The 18,727-nt window shown below is 42.1% G+C and overlaps 2 protein-coding genes across 2 annotated transcripts in view; one reads left to right on the forward strand and one right to left on the reverse strand.

Moving 5' to 3' along the window:
* LOC137542021 (uncharacterized) overlaps nt 1-18,727 on the reverse strand; it is a 217,345-nt gene that overhangs the window by 15,797 nt on the left and 182,821 nt on the right. The window lies entirely within an intron of this gene.
* LOC137541368 (cAMP-dependent protein kinase catalytic subunit-like) lies at nt 7,471-9,982 on the forward strand. The gene is made up of 2 exons (XM_068262638.1): nt 7,471-9,059; nt 9,924-9,982. The coding sequence occupies exon 1, from the start codon at nt 7,554-7,556 to the stop codon at nt 8,961-8,963; it is 1,410 nt and encodes a 469-aa protein (XP_068118739.1). The 5' UTR covers nt 7,471-7,553; the 3' UTR covers nt 8,964-9,059; nt 9,924-9,982.

The raw sequence follows: 18,727 nt of genomic DNA on the forward strand, positions 1-18,727 counted from the left end.
ATAGCTCTAATTCTAACAAATCCAGAAAAATCCTTATCGTACCTTCTAAAGGATCTACAATCCTTCTCAGACGCTTCCTTCTACAAATTAAACCAGCATAAGTCCTTTCTGATGGGATTCCACCTGCCCCCCCTTGTGAAAACTAACCTAACTAACACGTTCAACTTCCCTTGGGCCCCTTCAGAAACCTCTTATCTAGGTATTAAACTTACAAAGAACCCAGCTGACCTTTTTAAAAGTAACTATCTCCCCCTAATATCCACCATCAACAAAGAAACTTCTGAAATGTCCAAATTCTGCCTATCATGGTCGGGCCGCATAGCGGCATTTAAAATGTTTCTCCTCCCAAAAATATTATATACCTTCAGGACAGTACATATTCCCCTACGCAAATCATTCCTTCTTGATCTTAAAAGATCTATTAATCACTATATATGGCAAGGACAAAAAATAAGAGTTCCCTTTGAAATAATGACACTTCCTAAACCTAAAGGAGGTTTGGGCCTACCCTGTATTGCCTCCTACTACTATGCAGCAAATCTGGACGCAATAAGACACTGGTGGTCCCCAGATTCCCCTAAACCTTGGGTATCCTTCGAGAAAAGCTTACTAGGTTCCCCCCTTAGAAAAACACTCTTAGCTGTAGCATTGGGCTCACCTCCACCACGGTCTCCTTACCCCACTATACAAGCTTCACTGAAAGCATGGGAACACTTCCTCAAACACCCTCCAGACCCAAAGACCTCACACACCCCCTTGATACAAATCGATGTTCTACAGAACCTCACCCCCAATCTGGATGTCTCAAAATGGCAATCAGTCAATATTAAATTTCTAAATGACCTTTTTGAAAATCATACCCTCAAGTCCTTTAAATCTCTCCAACAATCTTACAAACTACATGATTCACAACTATTCACATACCATAGAATTTACCATACAATCAAATATCTCCAGATTGTTCTTCCACAATTCCCTAGCAAAATTCTAACAATGCTGGGTTATAAGGGCGAGTATAGAGGAGGCATATCGGTGTGGTATGAAGAGTTACTACGGAAAAGCACCTCCCCACTCCAAAAATATGCACTGACATGGTCATTCGACCTCAATTTAAGCATTTCACAGGAACACCTACTTAAAGCTTCAGCCTTAGTCAATAAATACTCCAGATGTAACTCCCACTGGGAAATGTCAAGAAAACTTCTGTTTAAATGGCATTACACTCCACGCAAAATAGCATCCTTTGCCGCAGATGCGTCTCCTCTATGCTGGCACTGTTCCTCAGACATTGGCACTTTAATCCACATGGTATGGGAATGCCCAAAAATCTGAATTTTCTGGCAACAAATTGAATCATTAATCCAAAAGTGCTTTCGGTATGATTTTCAATTAGCACCAGAACTAGCACTACTCCTAATAGGTCTTGAACACTTACCAACCCATGAACAGCCTATTATATGCCATATCATACTGACAGCATTATCACTAATCCTCTCTAATTGGAAATCCGCAGACCAAATCTCTATCCCAACGCTTCTATCTCTAGTCAACAGAAACCTGAGTCTTGAGACAAAGATTAGGAGCAGATCCGCAGGCTCTCAACTCAACTTTTCCCTCCCAGAAACCTGGTCACAGTTCGCCTTATGAAGAGAATATATATATCTGATAGAGTATTGCCGGCACTAAGTTGGAATCAGTGGACAATCCTTGTTTTTAGTTTATGTTCTACAAAGTTTCAAGTTACTTGTTCTCGTAGCCTAGGATAATCTATATTCTGTTTAGGTTATACAATGTTCTCTTACTTTTCAAATATGGGCTACCGAGGGAGCATAGGCTCACCGGCTTCGTTAGCCTTAACCATAACACCTATACCCCATAGTGTCAGCCTGGTCGGCTTAGCAAATGACACTATGATAGGTCCTCTGTAATATAACCTTCAGGAGTAATATGTGATAATTGAACTATATATGTTCCTTGTGGATATACAAATATTGGCTAGTATGAACAATGATAACAAACAATGTTGTTGTATACCATCATCACCTGTATGCTTTAAATTCAATAAAATCATTATAATGGAAAAAAAAAATAATTATGTTCAGTTATGCACTCAATACTTGGTCGGGAATCCTTTTGCAGAAATGACTGCTTCAATGCGGCGTGGCATGGAGGCGATCAGCCTGTGGCACTGCTCAGGTGTTATGGAGGCCCAGGATGCTTCGATAGCGGCCTTAAGCTCATCCAGAGTGTTGGGTCTTGCGTCTCTCAACCTTCTCTTCACAATATCCCACAGATTCTCTATGGGGTTCAGGTCAGGAGATTTGGCAGGCCAATTGAGCACAGTAATACCATGGTCAGTAAACCATTTACCAGTGGTTTTGGCACTGTGAGCAGGTGCCAGGTCGTGCTGAAAAATGAAATCTTGATCTCCATAAAGCTTTTCAACAGATGGAAGAATGAACCCACTTTTGAACCACAAACTGCGGCAGAGGCGCCTGACCTGGGCTACAAAGAAGTAGCACTGGACTGTTGCTCAGTGGTCCAAAGTACTTTTTTTCGGATGAAAGCAACTTTTACATGTCATTCAGAAATCAAGCTGCCAGAGTCTGGAGGAAGACTGGGGAGAGGGAAATGCCAAAATGCCTGAAGTCCAGTGTCAAGTACCCACAGTCAGTGATGGTCTGGGGTGCCATGTCAGCTGCTGGTGTTGGTCCACTGTGTTTCATCAAGGGCAGGGTCAATGCAGCTAGCTATCAGGAGATTTTGCAGCACTTCATGCTTCCATCTGCTGAAAATCCTTATGGAGATGAAGATTTCATTTTTCAGCGCGACCTGGCACCTGCTCACAGTGCCCAAACCACTGGTAAATGGTTTACTGACCATGGTATTACTGTGCTCAATTGGCCTGCCAACTCTCCTGACCTTAACCCCATAGAGAATCTGTGGGATATTGTGAAGAGAAAGTTGAGAGACGCAAGACCCAACACTCTGGATGAGCTGAAGGCCGATATCGAAGCATCCTGGACCTCCATAACACCTGAGCAGTGCCACAGGTTGATTGCCTCCATGCCACGCCGCATTGAAGCAGTCATTTCAGCAAAAGGATTCCCGACCAAGTATTGAGTGCATAACTGAACATAATTATTTGAAGGTTGACTTTTTTTGTTTTAAAAACACTTTTCTTTTATTGGTCGGATGAAATATGCAAATTTTTTGAGATAGGAATTTTGGGTTTTCATGAGCTGTATGCCAAAATCATCAATATTAAAACAATAAAAGACTTGAACTACTTCAGTTGTGTGCAATGAATCTAAAATATATGAAAGTCTAATGTTTATTACTACATTGCAGAAAATAATGAACTTTATCACAATATGCTAATTTTTTGATAAGATCCTGTATATATATATATATATATATATATATATATATATATATATATATATATACATATACATATATATATATATATATATATATATATATATATATATAATATATATATATATATATATATATATATATATATATATATATATAAACACACATATGTATATATATCCTACTAATATTATAAATGGGCACGTTTGGATGTTTGGATATTTGTTACTCGATCACGCAAAAATGGCTGATCAGAAGTTTGGCACACACATAGTATAGTACCTGGAATAACATATAGGAAACTTTTTATTCCCATGACCAAAAAGGAGGCGGAGACAAATACAAATTTCACTGGAAAATGTAAACAGCAGCCATTCTTACACTGGTAATGGCAGGGTTCTCAAACTTTGCACAGCTGGTCACTGGGTGACTGAGATTAATATTCAGAAAAGTGGGTGGAGCCTATAAAAGCCAATCAAAATCCACCTATTTATTTTCAAGGGGAATATTCGCATTGCTGCCACTCTTGCACTGTTAATGGCACAAGCCTCAAACCTGGTACAGTAGATTATTGGGTGACTGGGGTTCAAATTCAATAAAGGGGTGGAGCCACAAACAGTGAATCAGATTTGTTTCATTCCAATGCAAATTATTGATGCCAAACACCGCAAAGCTCACAAACTTGGAAATTAAGTAATTGATTAATTGTGTGTTAGGGTTAGGAAAATGGGCACAGCCAACACCAGCCAAATACATAAGCGGGGAACATGGGGTCATAAGTGGGTGGAGAAAAATACAAATTTTACTGATAAAATGTAAACAGCAGCCATTCTTACACTGTTAATGCTAGGGTTCTCAAACTTTGCACAGTTGACCACTGGGTGACTGGGATTAATATTCAGAAAAGTGGGTGGAACCTACAAAAGCCAATCAAAAATGACCTACTGATTTTTCAGGGGAATATTTCATTGCTGCCATTCCTTGCACTGTTAATGGCACAAGCCTCAAACCTGGTACGGTTGGTCATTGGGTCACTGGGGTTCAAATTCAGAAAAAGAGGTGGAGCCACAAATAGCCAATCAGATTTGTTTCATTTCACTGGGAAAATACAAATTAAGAATGCCAAGGACTCAAAAGCTCACAAACTTGGTCATTGAGTGTTTGTGTGTCAGGGTTGGAAAAAGTGGGCAAAGACAACAGCAGCCAAATACTTATTGATTTTTCAGGGGAATATTTCATTGCTGCCATTCTTGCACTGTTAATGACACAAGACTTAAATCTGGTACAGTTGATCATTGGGTGACTGGAGTTTAAATTAATGAAAGGGGGTGGAGCCACAAACAGCCAATCTGATTTGTTTTATTTTAATGCAGGTTATTGATGGCAAAGATCACAAACTTGGTCATTGAGTAATTGATTAATTGTGTGTTGGGGTTAGGTAAAGTGGGCGCAGCCAACACCAGCCAAATACATAATCGGCAATACCGGGTCATCAGTGGGCGGAGCCAAATACAAATTTCACTGAGAACATGTAAACTGCAGCAATTCTTACACTGTTAATGGTAGGGTTCTCAAACTTTGCACAATTGGTCACTGGGTATCTGGGATTAATATTCAGAAAAGTGGGTGTAGCCTACAAAAACCAATCAAAATTAACCTATTGATTTTCAAGGGGAATATTTAATTGCTGCCATTCTTGCACTGTTAATGGCACAAGCCTCTTGCACTGTTAATCACCTGTACCTGGTACAGCGATTGGGTGATTGGGGTACAATTTCAGAAAATGGGTGGAGCCACATCCAATCAGATTTATTTTATTTCAATGCCAAAGACCGCAAAGCTCACAAACTTGGTCATTAAGTAATTGAGTAATTGTGTGCTAGGGTTAGGAAAAGTGGGCGGAGCCAACACCGGCCAAATGCATACCCAGGTAACGCCGGGCCACCAGCTAGTATATATATATATTATTATTTATTGTATTTATAAAGCGCAACATATTACGCAGCGCATGTGTGTGTGTGTGTGTGTGTGTGTGTGTGTGTGTGTATATATATATACACACTGTACAGCGCTGCGTAATATGTCAGCGCTATATAAATACTAAACAATAATAATAATAATAATAATAATAATAATATATACACAGATACACAGATACATGCAGTGCACATCTCTCTATGTTTTTCTTCTGCCCTGCGCAATCAGTCAGGGCCACTTTAAAAAATGGTGCCGCCCCGACTCCTGTGACATCACGCTGCACCGCCGCCACCGCGCTCTGATTGGCCCGCCGGGTCCCTGGAAGAAGAGCCTGGAAATGGGGATCCTGGCGGCCGAAGACTGTGATGATATCCAGGGGGGAGAGGCCTGGGTCCCGCTGTGCTGCGCTGATCCCGCGCAGGACCCAGAAACAGTGAGCATGCGGCTATTTCTTGCCAGCCTGACCTGAGCTTGCACTTACCACTCCTAGCACACAAAGTGGAGCCCGAGCACAGGTCGGGATTACCGCCAGGGGGGTTAATTAATCATAAGTAATGGTTATTAAACAATGCTTAATTCACAGAAAGCAAAGAAACCGTCCTTTTACCGATAATCGCAGAATCAACGGCGATCACAGAAAGTGCTAGTATAACGTTAGATGCATGGCAGTGATCTCACTGCCACGATAGCTGGTGATTGTAAAAGCGCTAGTGTAATGTTAAGTATATGGTAGTGATCTCACTGCCGCATTCGCCGGTGATTCTTTTCTTCCTGTTTTTTGAGCGATGGCGGTTGAAATTTAAACAAAGCACTAATAGCGATCACTCAAAAATTGCAAAAATGTAGAGCAAAAAATATGCGTTAATTATTTTGCCGTTTTTGGTGCCTTCTGTTACACCGTTATCTCTTATGCCGTGCATACATGGCTCGTTTATTGCGCCGGATCGAGCCAGCGACTCGATGCCGGCGCATCCCCGCTCGTCCGCGCATGCACGCGGATCGATTGCCGCTCGTCCCCGTCGGCGCTTCCTTATCACCGCTCGATTCCCTGCCATTGTCCGCCGGCGGGAATCGAGCGGGCGCGGGTTGAGCGGCACGATCGGGCCAGCTGAATATTATCAGCTGGCCGGATCAGCTGGTCGATACACGGTACAGAAACATACCATGTATCCCCAGCATTACACACAGCAGAAGCTGCTACAGCACATGTCAGGGGACAGTTACATTCAGATGACAGCAGCAGAGCCAGTAAACAATGAATTCTGATGATTAGCTATAGGAAACCTGACATGCTATATTCACCTTTTTTCCTTTATTTTTAAAGGACCACTGCAGCAAGTAGTTTATATCTGACAGAACTGACAGGTTTTGGACTAATCCATCTCCTCATGGACAGTGATAAGTGAATGCCAACATTATTTTCGCATTTATTTTTGCGAAAACAATGATTATTTTGATTACTGAGTGAAAATTCCATCGAAATCGTGTTCGATATTTTTTTTTTGCATTTTTTCCGAAATGTCTGCGCTAAAATATCGATGTTTTGCATTTTTGCGGCAAAAATGGTCATGGTAGAAATATTGTTTTTCTGTGTTGTCGCACTTTTCGCATTTCTTTTTGTGGTAATATGTTGTTTTTTTTTTGTTTTTTTTTTTTTTGCATTTTCACTGTAAAAATATAGATTTTTCTAAAAACGAAAAAAAAGCAATTTTTTAAAAAAATTCTCGAAATCGAAAACTATGTTTTCGATGCAAAAGTCACTTTGGCGAGAATTCACAAGGAACACTGCTCATGGGGGATTCTCAGTTTTTTTTTTTGTTTGCAAAGGCATTTCCTGATCAGCATTTGCTAACTGCCAAAACAGTGTGCAAGTGGGCTGGGAGGCTGGCTGGTATCTTACTATTGTGGCAGTTAGGCTTAGCAACTGCCGTTCAGGAAATGCTTTTGAATACAAAAAAACAAACTAACTAAGAAAATAACAAACATCCATCTGCACCTGCACCAGTCATGTGACCGGTGACATCATGAGCACAGCTTATTATGACATCACAATGCAAGGCTCAGCTATATATGGAGACTCCTGAGCACCTGGCCTCAGAGTTGATCAGAACAGTCGACTAGCGAGGTGTTATTTACTGAGCTTAGCGAATATCTGATTTGATTTTCTGCGATTTTATCTATTCCACTTTCCCATCATGGGCTCTAGTGGAAGAAAGAAGCTGGACGCATACAAGCGCCTGGAGGAGGACAAAGAGGTAGAAGAGGAGAGAGAGACTAAGAGGGAAAATGCTACAATGACCACTCTGCACAGAGTTGCTGCCTTCATGAGAAATGCTCGTGACCGCATTGTTAGACTGGTGCGTGGATCTACTACCCAACGCCATAGCCCTCCTCATGGTCGGTCACATAAGACATCAAAGACCGAAGAAAACCATGAAAGGGCAAAGAGATGCGACAAGGACAGTGAATCCTGTAAAAGAAAAAGATCTGAAGAAAAGGCTGGACCAAGCAAGAGATTCAGAAAACTTACTGGAACTCAAAAAAGGAAAAGATCAGAAATGGACAGTGGCCCTAAAACAGAGAAAAGCAAGAGAATCAGGATGGACAGCGACATGGAGGCTCAAGACAGTGTAACCCTTGAGGCCTCCTCTGTTCCTTTAACAGCAGACCAATTCACCTTCCATCATGTTCTTGGAGAAGGAGCTTTCGGTCAGGTTCTGCTTGCAACAGATGCAGTACGTCAAGAACGTGTTGCCATCAAGGTTCTCAAAAAGAGAATGCTCCTAAGATGTCAGGAATACTTAGATGAGGGACAATATCTGGCAATCACTAGCCAGAGCCCCTTCCTCATTCATGGTTATGGAGCATTTCACACTGACAACTACATCTTCTATGTCATGGAGCTGGCCACAGGACAGACCCTTTTTGACTACCTGGGTACAAACCTGGATTTCAAGACTCTCCAATTCATTTCAGCAGAGCTTGTTTGTGGCATCCAGTTCCTACACAGCAAAGGAATCATTCACCGAGATCTGAAAGAGGATAACATCATGCTAACTGCAGATGGACATATCAAAATCACGGATTTCGGACTAGCTGTGAAGAAAACAAAATATATGACCGAAGCAATGGACTGGTATGCACTGGGTGTCATGCTATACCACCTGATTAAAGGAGACTACTCGAGCATGTCACCCACATGGGCCGATGAGCCATGGGCAAAGGAGGAGCTACAACTAGAAACAAAGCCTTCCTACCAAGGGCATGAAGATCAAACCGCTGACTTTTTACAAAAGCTTCTGCGTCAAAACAGGAGCCAACAGCTGGGAGTCCATGGTGACATCAGAAGCCATCCATTCTTTTCTGATATTAACTGGAAAGAGGTGGAGACTGGCATCCTGCCGTCACCAATTGCAGTGCAACAACACTGCCCACAGCAAGATGAGGACGATGCAATTCTGCCCTTTTATACTGTAAGAGGCATCGTTCCACTTGCACCAGAGGACCAGGTCGTGTTCACTGACGTCCCGTTTGTGTGCCCTGCATGGGCTTCCAGCTACCACACTGCTCCCATGCACCCAGATGTCAGGCCACCCCAAGAATAATCATCCAGCCTCCACACACCATTCAGCATGTAGCATGCCTTGTCTCCTCTCCACATCACTGATGAGCATCCAAGCCATCAGACAACCTACCCACAGGTAAGTACTCCATTTTTTCTTGTCTAATTTCTCATCTATTATAGTTATGTTGACACTGACAGCATAAAGGGACATTATGGTTTCATTGATAAAAAACAAATGTTTTCAGTGGGAGTCATTGATTTCAGGGATTAATGGCAAACATTAGTTTAACATGATTGTATATGTATATGATATAGAAAGATGTAGATAATAATACATATGGCCTTTAGCAGAGAAAAAACAGATAATGGTGTTAATGGTTATTGCTAGTCAACCAGGTATTAAAAATAAGAAACAAAAACTCCTATATTGTGCAGTTAATTACTCCAGCAGCAAGAGGATAGTTTCTGGTCTGTCTCATGTCAACAATACTCCAACCAGAGTGCAGATAGTTCTGTTGTCATGGATGCAAAGAAGTGTAATTTCAGTTCACAGCCAGTTACAATGTCAGTGTGCTTCTGTGCTCATCATCCAGCCCATTACCAGCACGTTTATATTGGGTGTGCTGCCACAAATGTACAATAATACTAACCACCAATGTAAAAAGGCCAACCAGAAGCGACTAATATAGAAGAAAGGAGTAATGAACGGGAAGCAACTTCAAGAGCATTTTCTTTGTCTTCGCTACATTTTGATGTTACAAAACATAGTAAATCTATTCTAATTATCATTTACTGTTTCTACATATGCTATAGTTATTACAAGTGAAGCGTGTTGCACCAAACTAATCTCCATCTAACTTCTTACAAATATCTTGTAAGGTAACAGGAAAAAAAGGGGCTCAATGTTCAGATATAAAGTTGTTTGTGGATTAACTGTTGTTACTATATTGTCTTCCAAGTGATGTTTTCTGACCTTTGTTATCCTCTCTTCCCGCTGTAGATGTCACTTCTCCAGAGCCACGCGTCAGACACAGCTTCTACCGGACTTGACCTTCTCCGGACCCTGGACTACCAATGACCAGACTCATCTGACAGCGGGCCTGTTGGAAAGAGCCAGTCATGGTGGTCCACTGGGAATGGACTTTAACTGGACTTTACCTTTTACTGGCCCCAGATTGGGTAAGTGTATAAAAGAAGTTTACAACAAATGAACATAATGCTGCACAACAACTCTCATATGACACATTACTTCAATTCACATTTGCAGATAAACCTTAACCTGTAACATTTGTTTTATTTGCTGATACAAGTGACCAGAGCCGTCTGATATCAGCTGCTCCATGTTAGAAAGATTCGGTCATCATGTTCCATCCAGGTGATGACCCTTTACCGGAGATATTTTCCAGCACTCATTCCTTAAATAAGACAAACCATCTAATCTGTAAAAATATATACAGCACATATTAATTTGTTTTTTTTTCTATTGCAGATATTTAGGACCAGTGCCGCCTGACATTTGGCGATGTTAGGAGGAGCCGGCCTAGATCCTCCATCTGGACGGACCCCAAAGCTGAAGAACATCCACCAGCTCAGCCCCAATACAGAGGCAGCTGAGACTAATATTGTATTATAGTGTATGATTATTTCAGTTTAATAAATCATAAAATCTAATACTGAGTCAGCATTGGTCCTTTCGGAAAAAGAAAGTTCATGCTTTTATTTTGGATAAATGAAAGTCTTCTGTGCTCTGCCATTTTCTCAGACTCAGCTAGTATCGTGAAAGGTGCCTTCTAGCCCTCAGCAAGAGTTCTAAAGATGCAAGAGTTCTAAAGTAGTTGAGGTGAATGCATTGCTTGAGAGGAGGAAGAAAGCTAACCCTGCGGCATAAAACTCAGCACTGCAAGATACTAGTCCATAGAGTTACGTTCCATCACTGCTCCACAGTTTCTGCTATTTGCTATGAAACGCAACGTAAAAATTTGCATTGACACAACTCCTCAACATGGCTACATAATAATGAATGGGGCATGGGACGGGTGTGGCCATCCATCCACAACACACACTCCCTAGTTGCAGGTGCATAAAATCAAGCACACAGCCATCCAAATTACTAACACAACCATTTGCATAGGTTATACCAAAAGCTCAGGTCACCTAATGAAGGGCAACGCCCGAAACAGGAGTAGCAATGCTGCAGCAGGATGCGCTCCTTAGCAACCAAGGGGCAGACTGCTGTAACGAGAAAGGGAATAGGAATGCAGCTAAGGCTAGACAGGTACTGGTGGTAGGGGATTCAATTGTTAGGCGCACAGATAGGGTAATCTGTCGAAGAAACCGCGAATGCCGTACAGTCTGTTGCCTCCCGGGTGCTCGGGTTCGGCATGTAGCGGAAAGAATTGACAGATTACTGGGTGGGGCTGGGGAAGACCCGGCTGTCATGGTACACATTGGCACCAATGACAAAGTTAGTGGGAGATGGAAAGTCCTCAAAAAGGATTTTCAGGTACTTGGAGATAAACTTAAAGCAAGGACCTCCAAGGTGGTGTTTTCTGAAATACTGCCAGTGCCACGTGCTACATCTGAGAGACAGAGGGAGCTTAGGGAGTTAAATAAGTGGCTGAGAAATTGGTGTAGGAAGGAAGGGTTTGGGTTCCTGGAGAACTGGGCAGACTTTGCAGTCGGCTACAGGTTCTACAGCAGGGATGGGCTGCACCTTAATGGGGAGGGTGCAGCTGCATTGGGGGAGAAGATGGCTAAACGGTTGGAGGAGATTTTAAACTAGGATCTGGGGGGAGGCGGGAGGATAAAGTCTCAATACGTAGACAAGATGAGGTAAAAAGACAGTGGGAACCTATCATTATGGAGGGTGGAGAGGGGGGTGGGGACAGTGTAAAGATTAAGGAGGTTGGTAAAAATTCAAGTAGCCAATTTCATGTAAACAAAATTGGTAAATGTGGTGGTAAAAATATAAAGTGCATGGTAACCAATGCTCGGAGCCTTGCAAATAAAATAGACGAACTAGAGTTCATTCTGAATGACAAAGGCTATGACATTGTGGGAATAACCGAGACATGGATGGATGAAAGCCATGACTGGATAGCTAATTTAAAAGAATACAATGTGTTTAGGAGGGATAGAACAGGGAAAAAAGGTGGAGGGGTTTGTCTCTTTGTTAAGAATTCTCTTACAGCTGTCCTCAACGATGAGATGGAGGAAGATTGCGAAGATGTGGAGTCCGTTTGGGTAAATATTCATGGTGGAAATAAAAGTTGCCAATTGCTTATTGGGGTATGCTACAGGCCACCTCTTATTAATGAAGCTGCAGAACTGCGATTACTAGAGCAGATTGAAAAAGCTGCAGGTAAAAATGAGGTCATAATTATTGGCGACTTTAACTTTCCAGACATTGACTGGAGTATTGAGGCTACCCATTCTGGTAAAAGCAGCAGATTTCTGGCAGCACTACAGGACAATTACTTGACTCAAATGGTAACTGAACCAACTAGGGGGCATGCGTTACTGGATCTGATCATTTCTAATAGACCAGATAATGTATCAAATGTGCAGGTTCAAGAACATTTGGGAAATAGTGATCACAACATGATAACGTTTGATCTGGTGACTGATAGGCCACGGGGCAGCGGGACCACTAAAACTATGAATTTTAGAAAAGCAAAGTTCACTCAAATTAGGCAGGCACTAAGTTTGGTGAACTGGGATAATGTACTACAAGGGGAAGACACTGAAGGGAAATGGCAAGCTTTTAAACTTATACTCAATCAATACTGTAGTATGTATATCCCATATGGAAAAAAAATGTCTAGGAATAAAAAAAGGCCTCTATGGATGAATAGAAAGGTTAAAGATAAAATGAAGAGGAAAAAGAATGCCTATAAGGTCTTAAAACAGGAGGGGACCGAGGCTGCACTAAGCAATTATAAGGAGTGCAATACAAATTGTAAAAAAGAAATTAGGCAGGCAAAGATTGAAGCTGAAAAACAAATCGCTAAGGATATCAAATCTAACCCAAAAAAGTTTTACAAGTACATTAACTCTAAAAATAGAAAGGTTGACTGTATAGGACTCCTAAAGGATGAGGATGAGAACTCAATGGTGGATGACCAAGGTAAGGCAGAGTTATTAAATGCTTTCTTTGCTTCTGTCTTCACAAAAGAAACAGCACTGTTGCAAACTACAGAGGCAGAAGAGTCTCAATCTTCTAACTGTAATATTAAATACTTAACGCAGGAAGAAGTGAAGGCAAGACTAAATAAATTAAAAATAGACAAGGCACCTGGCCCGGATGGCATGCATCCTCGGGTCCTAAGGGAATTAAGTTCAGTTATAGATAAACCCCTTTATCTTATCTTTTGTGACTCTCTTGCAACTGGCAGAGTCCCAGTGGATTGGCGTACAGCCCACGTTTTCCCATTATTTAACCAGTTCACCCCCAAGGGTTTTTATCCTAACGGACCAGAGCAATTTTCAGTTGTCAGCGCTCCTCCCTTTTATTCCCTAATAACTTTATTACTACTTATCACAAGAAAATGATCTATACCTCGTTTTTTTCGCCACCAATTAGGCTTTCTGTGGATAGTACATTTTGCTAACAATTTTTTTATTCTAAATGCATTTTAATGAGAAAAACAGAAAAAAAAAGAAAAAAATCATTATTTCTCAGTGTTCAGCCTTTATAGTTTTAAAATTAAACATTCTCCTGTGGATAAAACAAACACGTTGTATTTGCCCAGTGGTCCCGATAATTAAACCGTTTAGATTATGTCCCTACCACAATGTATGGCGACAGTATATTATTTTGAAATATAAGTGGTTATTTTTCTGTTTGTTCTGGCCATAATTACAAGCCCCTATGTAATAAATTAAAATTAATTTTCCCCCATAAAATATAGAATAAAAAAAGCTGAGTCCCTAAGGCAACTATTTTTTTTTTTTTTTTAAGCTGATTTTTTTTTTTACAAGTGTTTTTTTTGGGGGGGAGGGTTGGAAGTGTAATTTTATTAATGATGTGTATATACTTGAAAATGTATGTATTTTGTAAGTGTAATATACTTTTTGGCCACAAGATGGCGCTGGTGAACACTCATAGGACGTGTTCACTTTTTTTTTTTTTTTTTTTTTTACACACTTTATTAAACTGTTACATTTCCTGTTTATGTGAATGGACGTAGCCGCTGTTCGCGGTCACGTCCATTCACTCCAGGCACTGCGATTGGGTAGAGGACTGTTCAGTCCTCTTCCCCAATCGCCCAGCACGGGATCCCGACGGTAATGGCGGCGGTAGCGGCGGACACACGGCGGTAGCAGCGGCGGGAATGCGCGACGTATTAAAACGTCATGTTGCTGTTAATAGCGGTAAGCATGACGTTTTAATACGTTAGGATGGCGGTAAATGGTTAAGAAGGGCAAAAAATCTGATCCAGGAAATTATAGACCTGTAAGTTTAACATCAGTTGTATGCAAACTATTTGAGGGGTTACTAAGAGATACTATACATGACTTCATAGTAGAAAATAATCTTATTTCTCAGCATCAACATGGGTTTACTAAAGACAGGTCCTGTTTGACTAACATGCTCAGCTTTTATGAGGTAGTGAATGCTAATATGGATATTGGGAATGCTGTAGATGTGATATACTTGGACTTTGCAAAGGCCTTCGACACTGTTCCCCACAAAAGTCTGGTGCAAAAGTTTAGGATGCAAGGACTGGGGAAGAGTCTGTGTGCATGGATAGGGAACTGGCTAATGGACAGAAAACAAAGAGTTGTGGTCAATGGATCGTACTCAAAATGGGAGACTGTTAGCAGTGGGGTCCCACAGGGGTCTGTTCTGGGTCCAGTGCTCTTCAATTTATTTATTAATGACCTAGTAGATGCAGTAGTGAGCAATGTTGCTATTTTTGCAGATGATACAAAATTGTGCAGAATCATCAACTCTCAGGAAGATAGTGTCATATTGCAACAGGATCTGGATAGGATGGCTATATGGGCACATACATGGCAGATGAAATTCAATGTTGACAAATGTAAGGTCATGCATTTTGGACGTACTAATGGTCTAGCACCATACAAAATAAATGGTATACAGTTGGGGACATCAAACTTGGAGAAGGACTTAGGAGTACTCATTGACAACAAGTTAAATAATCGTACTCAATGCCAAGCAGCTGCAGCTAAAGCTAACAAAATTTTGGGATGCATTAAAAGGGAAATAAAAACTCGAGATGCTAGCATAATATTGCCCCTGTTTAACTCTCTAGTAAGGCCACATCTGGAATATGGAATTCAGTTCTGGGCACCACATTACAAAAAAGATATTGCAGTTTTAGAGCAGGTGCAGAGACGAGCAACAAAATTGATGCGTGGGATGGAAGGTCTCACTTATCGAGAAAGGTTAGATAAACTGGGTTTATTTAGTCTAGAGAAAAGACGCCTTAGAGGGGATCTAATTAACATGTATAAATACATCAGAGGGCAATATAATACCTTGGCGGATGAGCTTTTTGTCCCTAGGCCTTCTCAAAGGACTAGAGGACATGATCTGCGCATGGAGGAAAAACGTTTTAACCATTTATTTAGGAAAGGGTTCTTTACAGTAAGAGTGATTAAGATGTGGAATGCATTGCCACAGGAAGTCGTTATGGCAAACTCTATACCTGCATTTAAAGGGGGCTTAGATGCTTTCCTTGCGTTGAAAGACATCCATGGCTACAATTACTAGGTAATGCCTAATGATGTTGATCCAGGGATTTTATCTGATTGCCATCTGGAGTCGGGAAGGAATTTTTCCCTTTAGGGGCTAATTGGACCATGCCTTGTAAGGGTTTTTTCGCCTTCCTCTGGATCAACAGGGATATGTGAGGGAGCAGGCTGGTGTTGTACTTTATACTGGTTGAACTCGATGGACGTATGTCTTTTTTCAACCAAAATAACTATGTAACTATGTAACTATGTAGTGTGTAAGACATTGCAAATCCTAGCCTGTAGTGTGCCTCCCTCTACATTTCTGAAGTATTACTTTGTGTTGTGGGAGTGGCGTGCCTGCTTGAAGAAGTGCACCAGCGCCAAGCTCTCCTACTCAGGACACAGCAAATAGGGGTTCCACAGCACTAACAGTATTGGAACTGCCCTCTACATTACCCCTGTACAATATCCTGGTGTCTAGTGGTCTCCTCTCCCTCCTTTATACAGTTTCCTGGTATCTAGTGACCCCCTGGTGTCTCATGACCCCCCTCCCTCCCTATATAGTTCCCTGGTGTCTGGTGGTCCTCTCTCCCATATACAGTTCCACAGAGTCTGGTGTTTCTCCCTCCCTTCTTCATATGGCTTCCCTGGTGTTTAATGGTTTCCCCCTCCCTCCTTTCACCCCCCTTATGGCTTTCCTTGGTCTCCCCTCCCTCCTTTATACAGTTCCCTGGTACCTAGTGAGCCCCTGGTGTCTCCTGACCTCCCTCCCTCCCCTATATACAGTAGTTCCCTGGTGTCTCCTGACCCCCCTCCCTCCCCTATATACAGTAGTTCCCTGGTGTCTGGTGGTCCTCCCTCCCTTCTTTATATAGTTCCCTGGTGTCTGGTGGTCCTCCCTCCCATATAAAGTTCCCCAGAGTCTGGTGTTTCTCCCTCCCTTCTTCATATGGCTTCCCTGGTGTTTAGTGGTTCCCTTCTCCCTCCCCCACATAGCTTACCTCACCCCATATGCTATTCACTTTTTCTCCAGAGTTTTCTCCTAGGAGATAATGTTCATCTTTTATTTAGAGTAACTTTTCAGCGCTTTGTAATTCAAAAAGTACCAGAAATGAGTTGGGAAAAGTACTGTCAAAGCTGTTTTAACAATTTTCTTGCTTGCTGGTGATTTAAAAGGCATTTTGTTAACAAGTTTGAAAATATAACTTAGGAAAAAACTCGGGAGAAAAAGTTAATTGCATTTTGGACCTGGTGTCTTGTCTAATGCCCCTCCCCTCTCTCCACCATAAAGCTTACCTGATGTTTAGTGCTTCCCCCCTCCACCATATAGCTTCTCTTGTGTATAATGGTTCTCCCCTCCCTCCACAATATCGCTTCCAGGCCCCATTCACACTTGCGGTTCGAGTCCGCAAGTGTCCGGGGGTCGCAAAGAGACCGTATGGGTCTCTGCGGTGGCCACAAGTTGCCACCAGTTGCGGATCGGGAATGTATCAGTTCCGGCTACAATAAAGTAGCCGGAACTAGATACATTGCAGTGCCAGAAAGGCACCGCAAGCATGGGGGATACCGGCGTGTAGTCCGGGCCCCCCAAGTGGCATAGGACCGGTGCTGGAAGCATCCGGTCCTATTGCCAGTGTGATGAGAAACATCCGTTTCTCATTGCACAGCATGGCCGCATGTTCGGGTCAGGATCTGGCCCGGGGTCCGCAGCAGCACCGGGACGGACTGAAAAATAGAGCATGTTGGAAAAAAAGCCGGACCGTCCTGGAGCTGCGTTCCCGGATCGGATCCGGATCCAGACGGCGCACGAGAGTGAATGGATACATTGATAAACAATGTATCCATTCACCATCCGCTGTGTACGGAGCGTTCCGGGTCCAGGGAAGCCGGACCTGGAACGCTAATGTGAACCGGGCCTTAGTGTCTAATTGTTCACCTCTCCCTCCCCAATATAGCTTCCTGGTATCTAATAGCTGCCCCCTCTCTCTCAAATATAGTTTCCCTGATGTCTATTGGCCCCCAGGTCTAGTCTTTTTGCTGCATGAAACATTTTGAGGCCACTCACTCAAGCACCTTTCAGAAGCAAGAGGCAGAAGGTTTTTTTTTTTTTTTTTTTAGCACCAATCTACACACATTGAAAATCGTATAACAATGAATTGGTCTGTAAATATACTGGAAAGGTACTAAAAATAGATAAAAACAAGGAGTACAGACAGTGGGAAATTTATGGTTATAAATGAATCACTGTGATAAGTGTGGGGATTTCCAGCTAATAGCGTAAAGTCAGCAATGCAGCTCAGCAGCTCAAAATCAAACAGGTGCAAAGTGCAATGCAATAAATATAAAGTCCGTGACGATTTCCGCAGAACTTCTGCTTACTGCCAATGCCGATTACTGCTGCAGCTTTACGCCTTCCGCGTTTTTCTACATTCCGATACAGATTTTCCGCCAAAAATGTTTGCGTTCTCTGAATGACTTATTCATTGTAAGTCTTCTAAAGTTCTTATTGATTTAAAAATTACTAAATAATCGGTAAGCAGAGTGCTACAAAAAATACATTATCTGATTGGCTAATTCATTCCGACTTTTAGAGTCTTCTGATTGGCTCAAAATGACCTTACAACGGTAATGAGGATTTTCTTTAAGGACAGCAGAAGTGATTGGGATATGGAAGGTGCCATATGTATTTCCTTTTAAATAATTCCAGTCTGGCAGTCCTGCTATTCTCTGTGGCTGCAGTAGTGTCTGAATCACACACCTGAGGCAAACATGTCTCTAATTCCATCAGACAAATGAACAATGGATCTGCATGGTTTTTCTAGGTCTATGGTTAAAAATATTAGTCAGAGGATCAGCAGGACAGCTGGGCAATCTGGGCACAAAGTACGGCACTGGGATTGCCGTCAGACCGCGCATGTACGTGGCGATGCACCGCACTCACGTCGTTCACACTTGCTGCATTACCCGTTGACTTGCGCGGTAGGCATGGATCATGCGGCAATGCACTGCAGACTTTGCGTCGGGATTGCGTTGACTTTGACACTTCCGTCACGCTGCGACGCTTCGCATGAAGTATGCAAATCTCCATAGACTTGCATGGCC

This window comes from Hyperolius riggenbachi, chromosome 12 (assembly GCF_040937935.1).
Source record: "Hyperolius riggenbachi isolate aHypRig1 chromosome 12, aHypRig1.pri, whole genome shotgun sequence".
In the NCBI taxonomy this organism is placed as follows: domain Eukaryota; kingdom Metazoa; phylum Chordata; class Amphibia; order Anura; family Hyperoliidae; genus Hyperolius; species Hyperolius riggenbachi.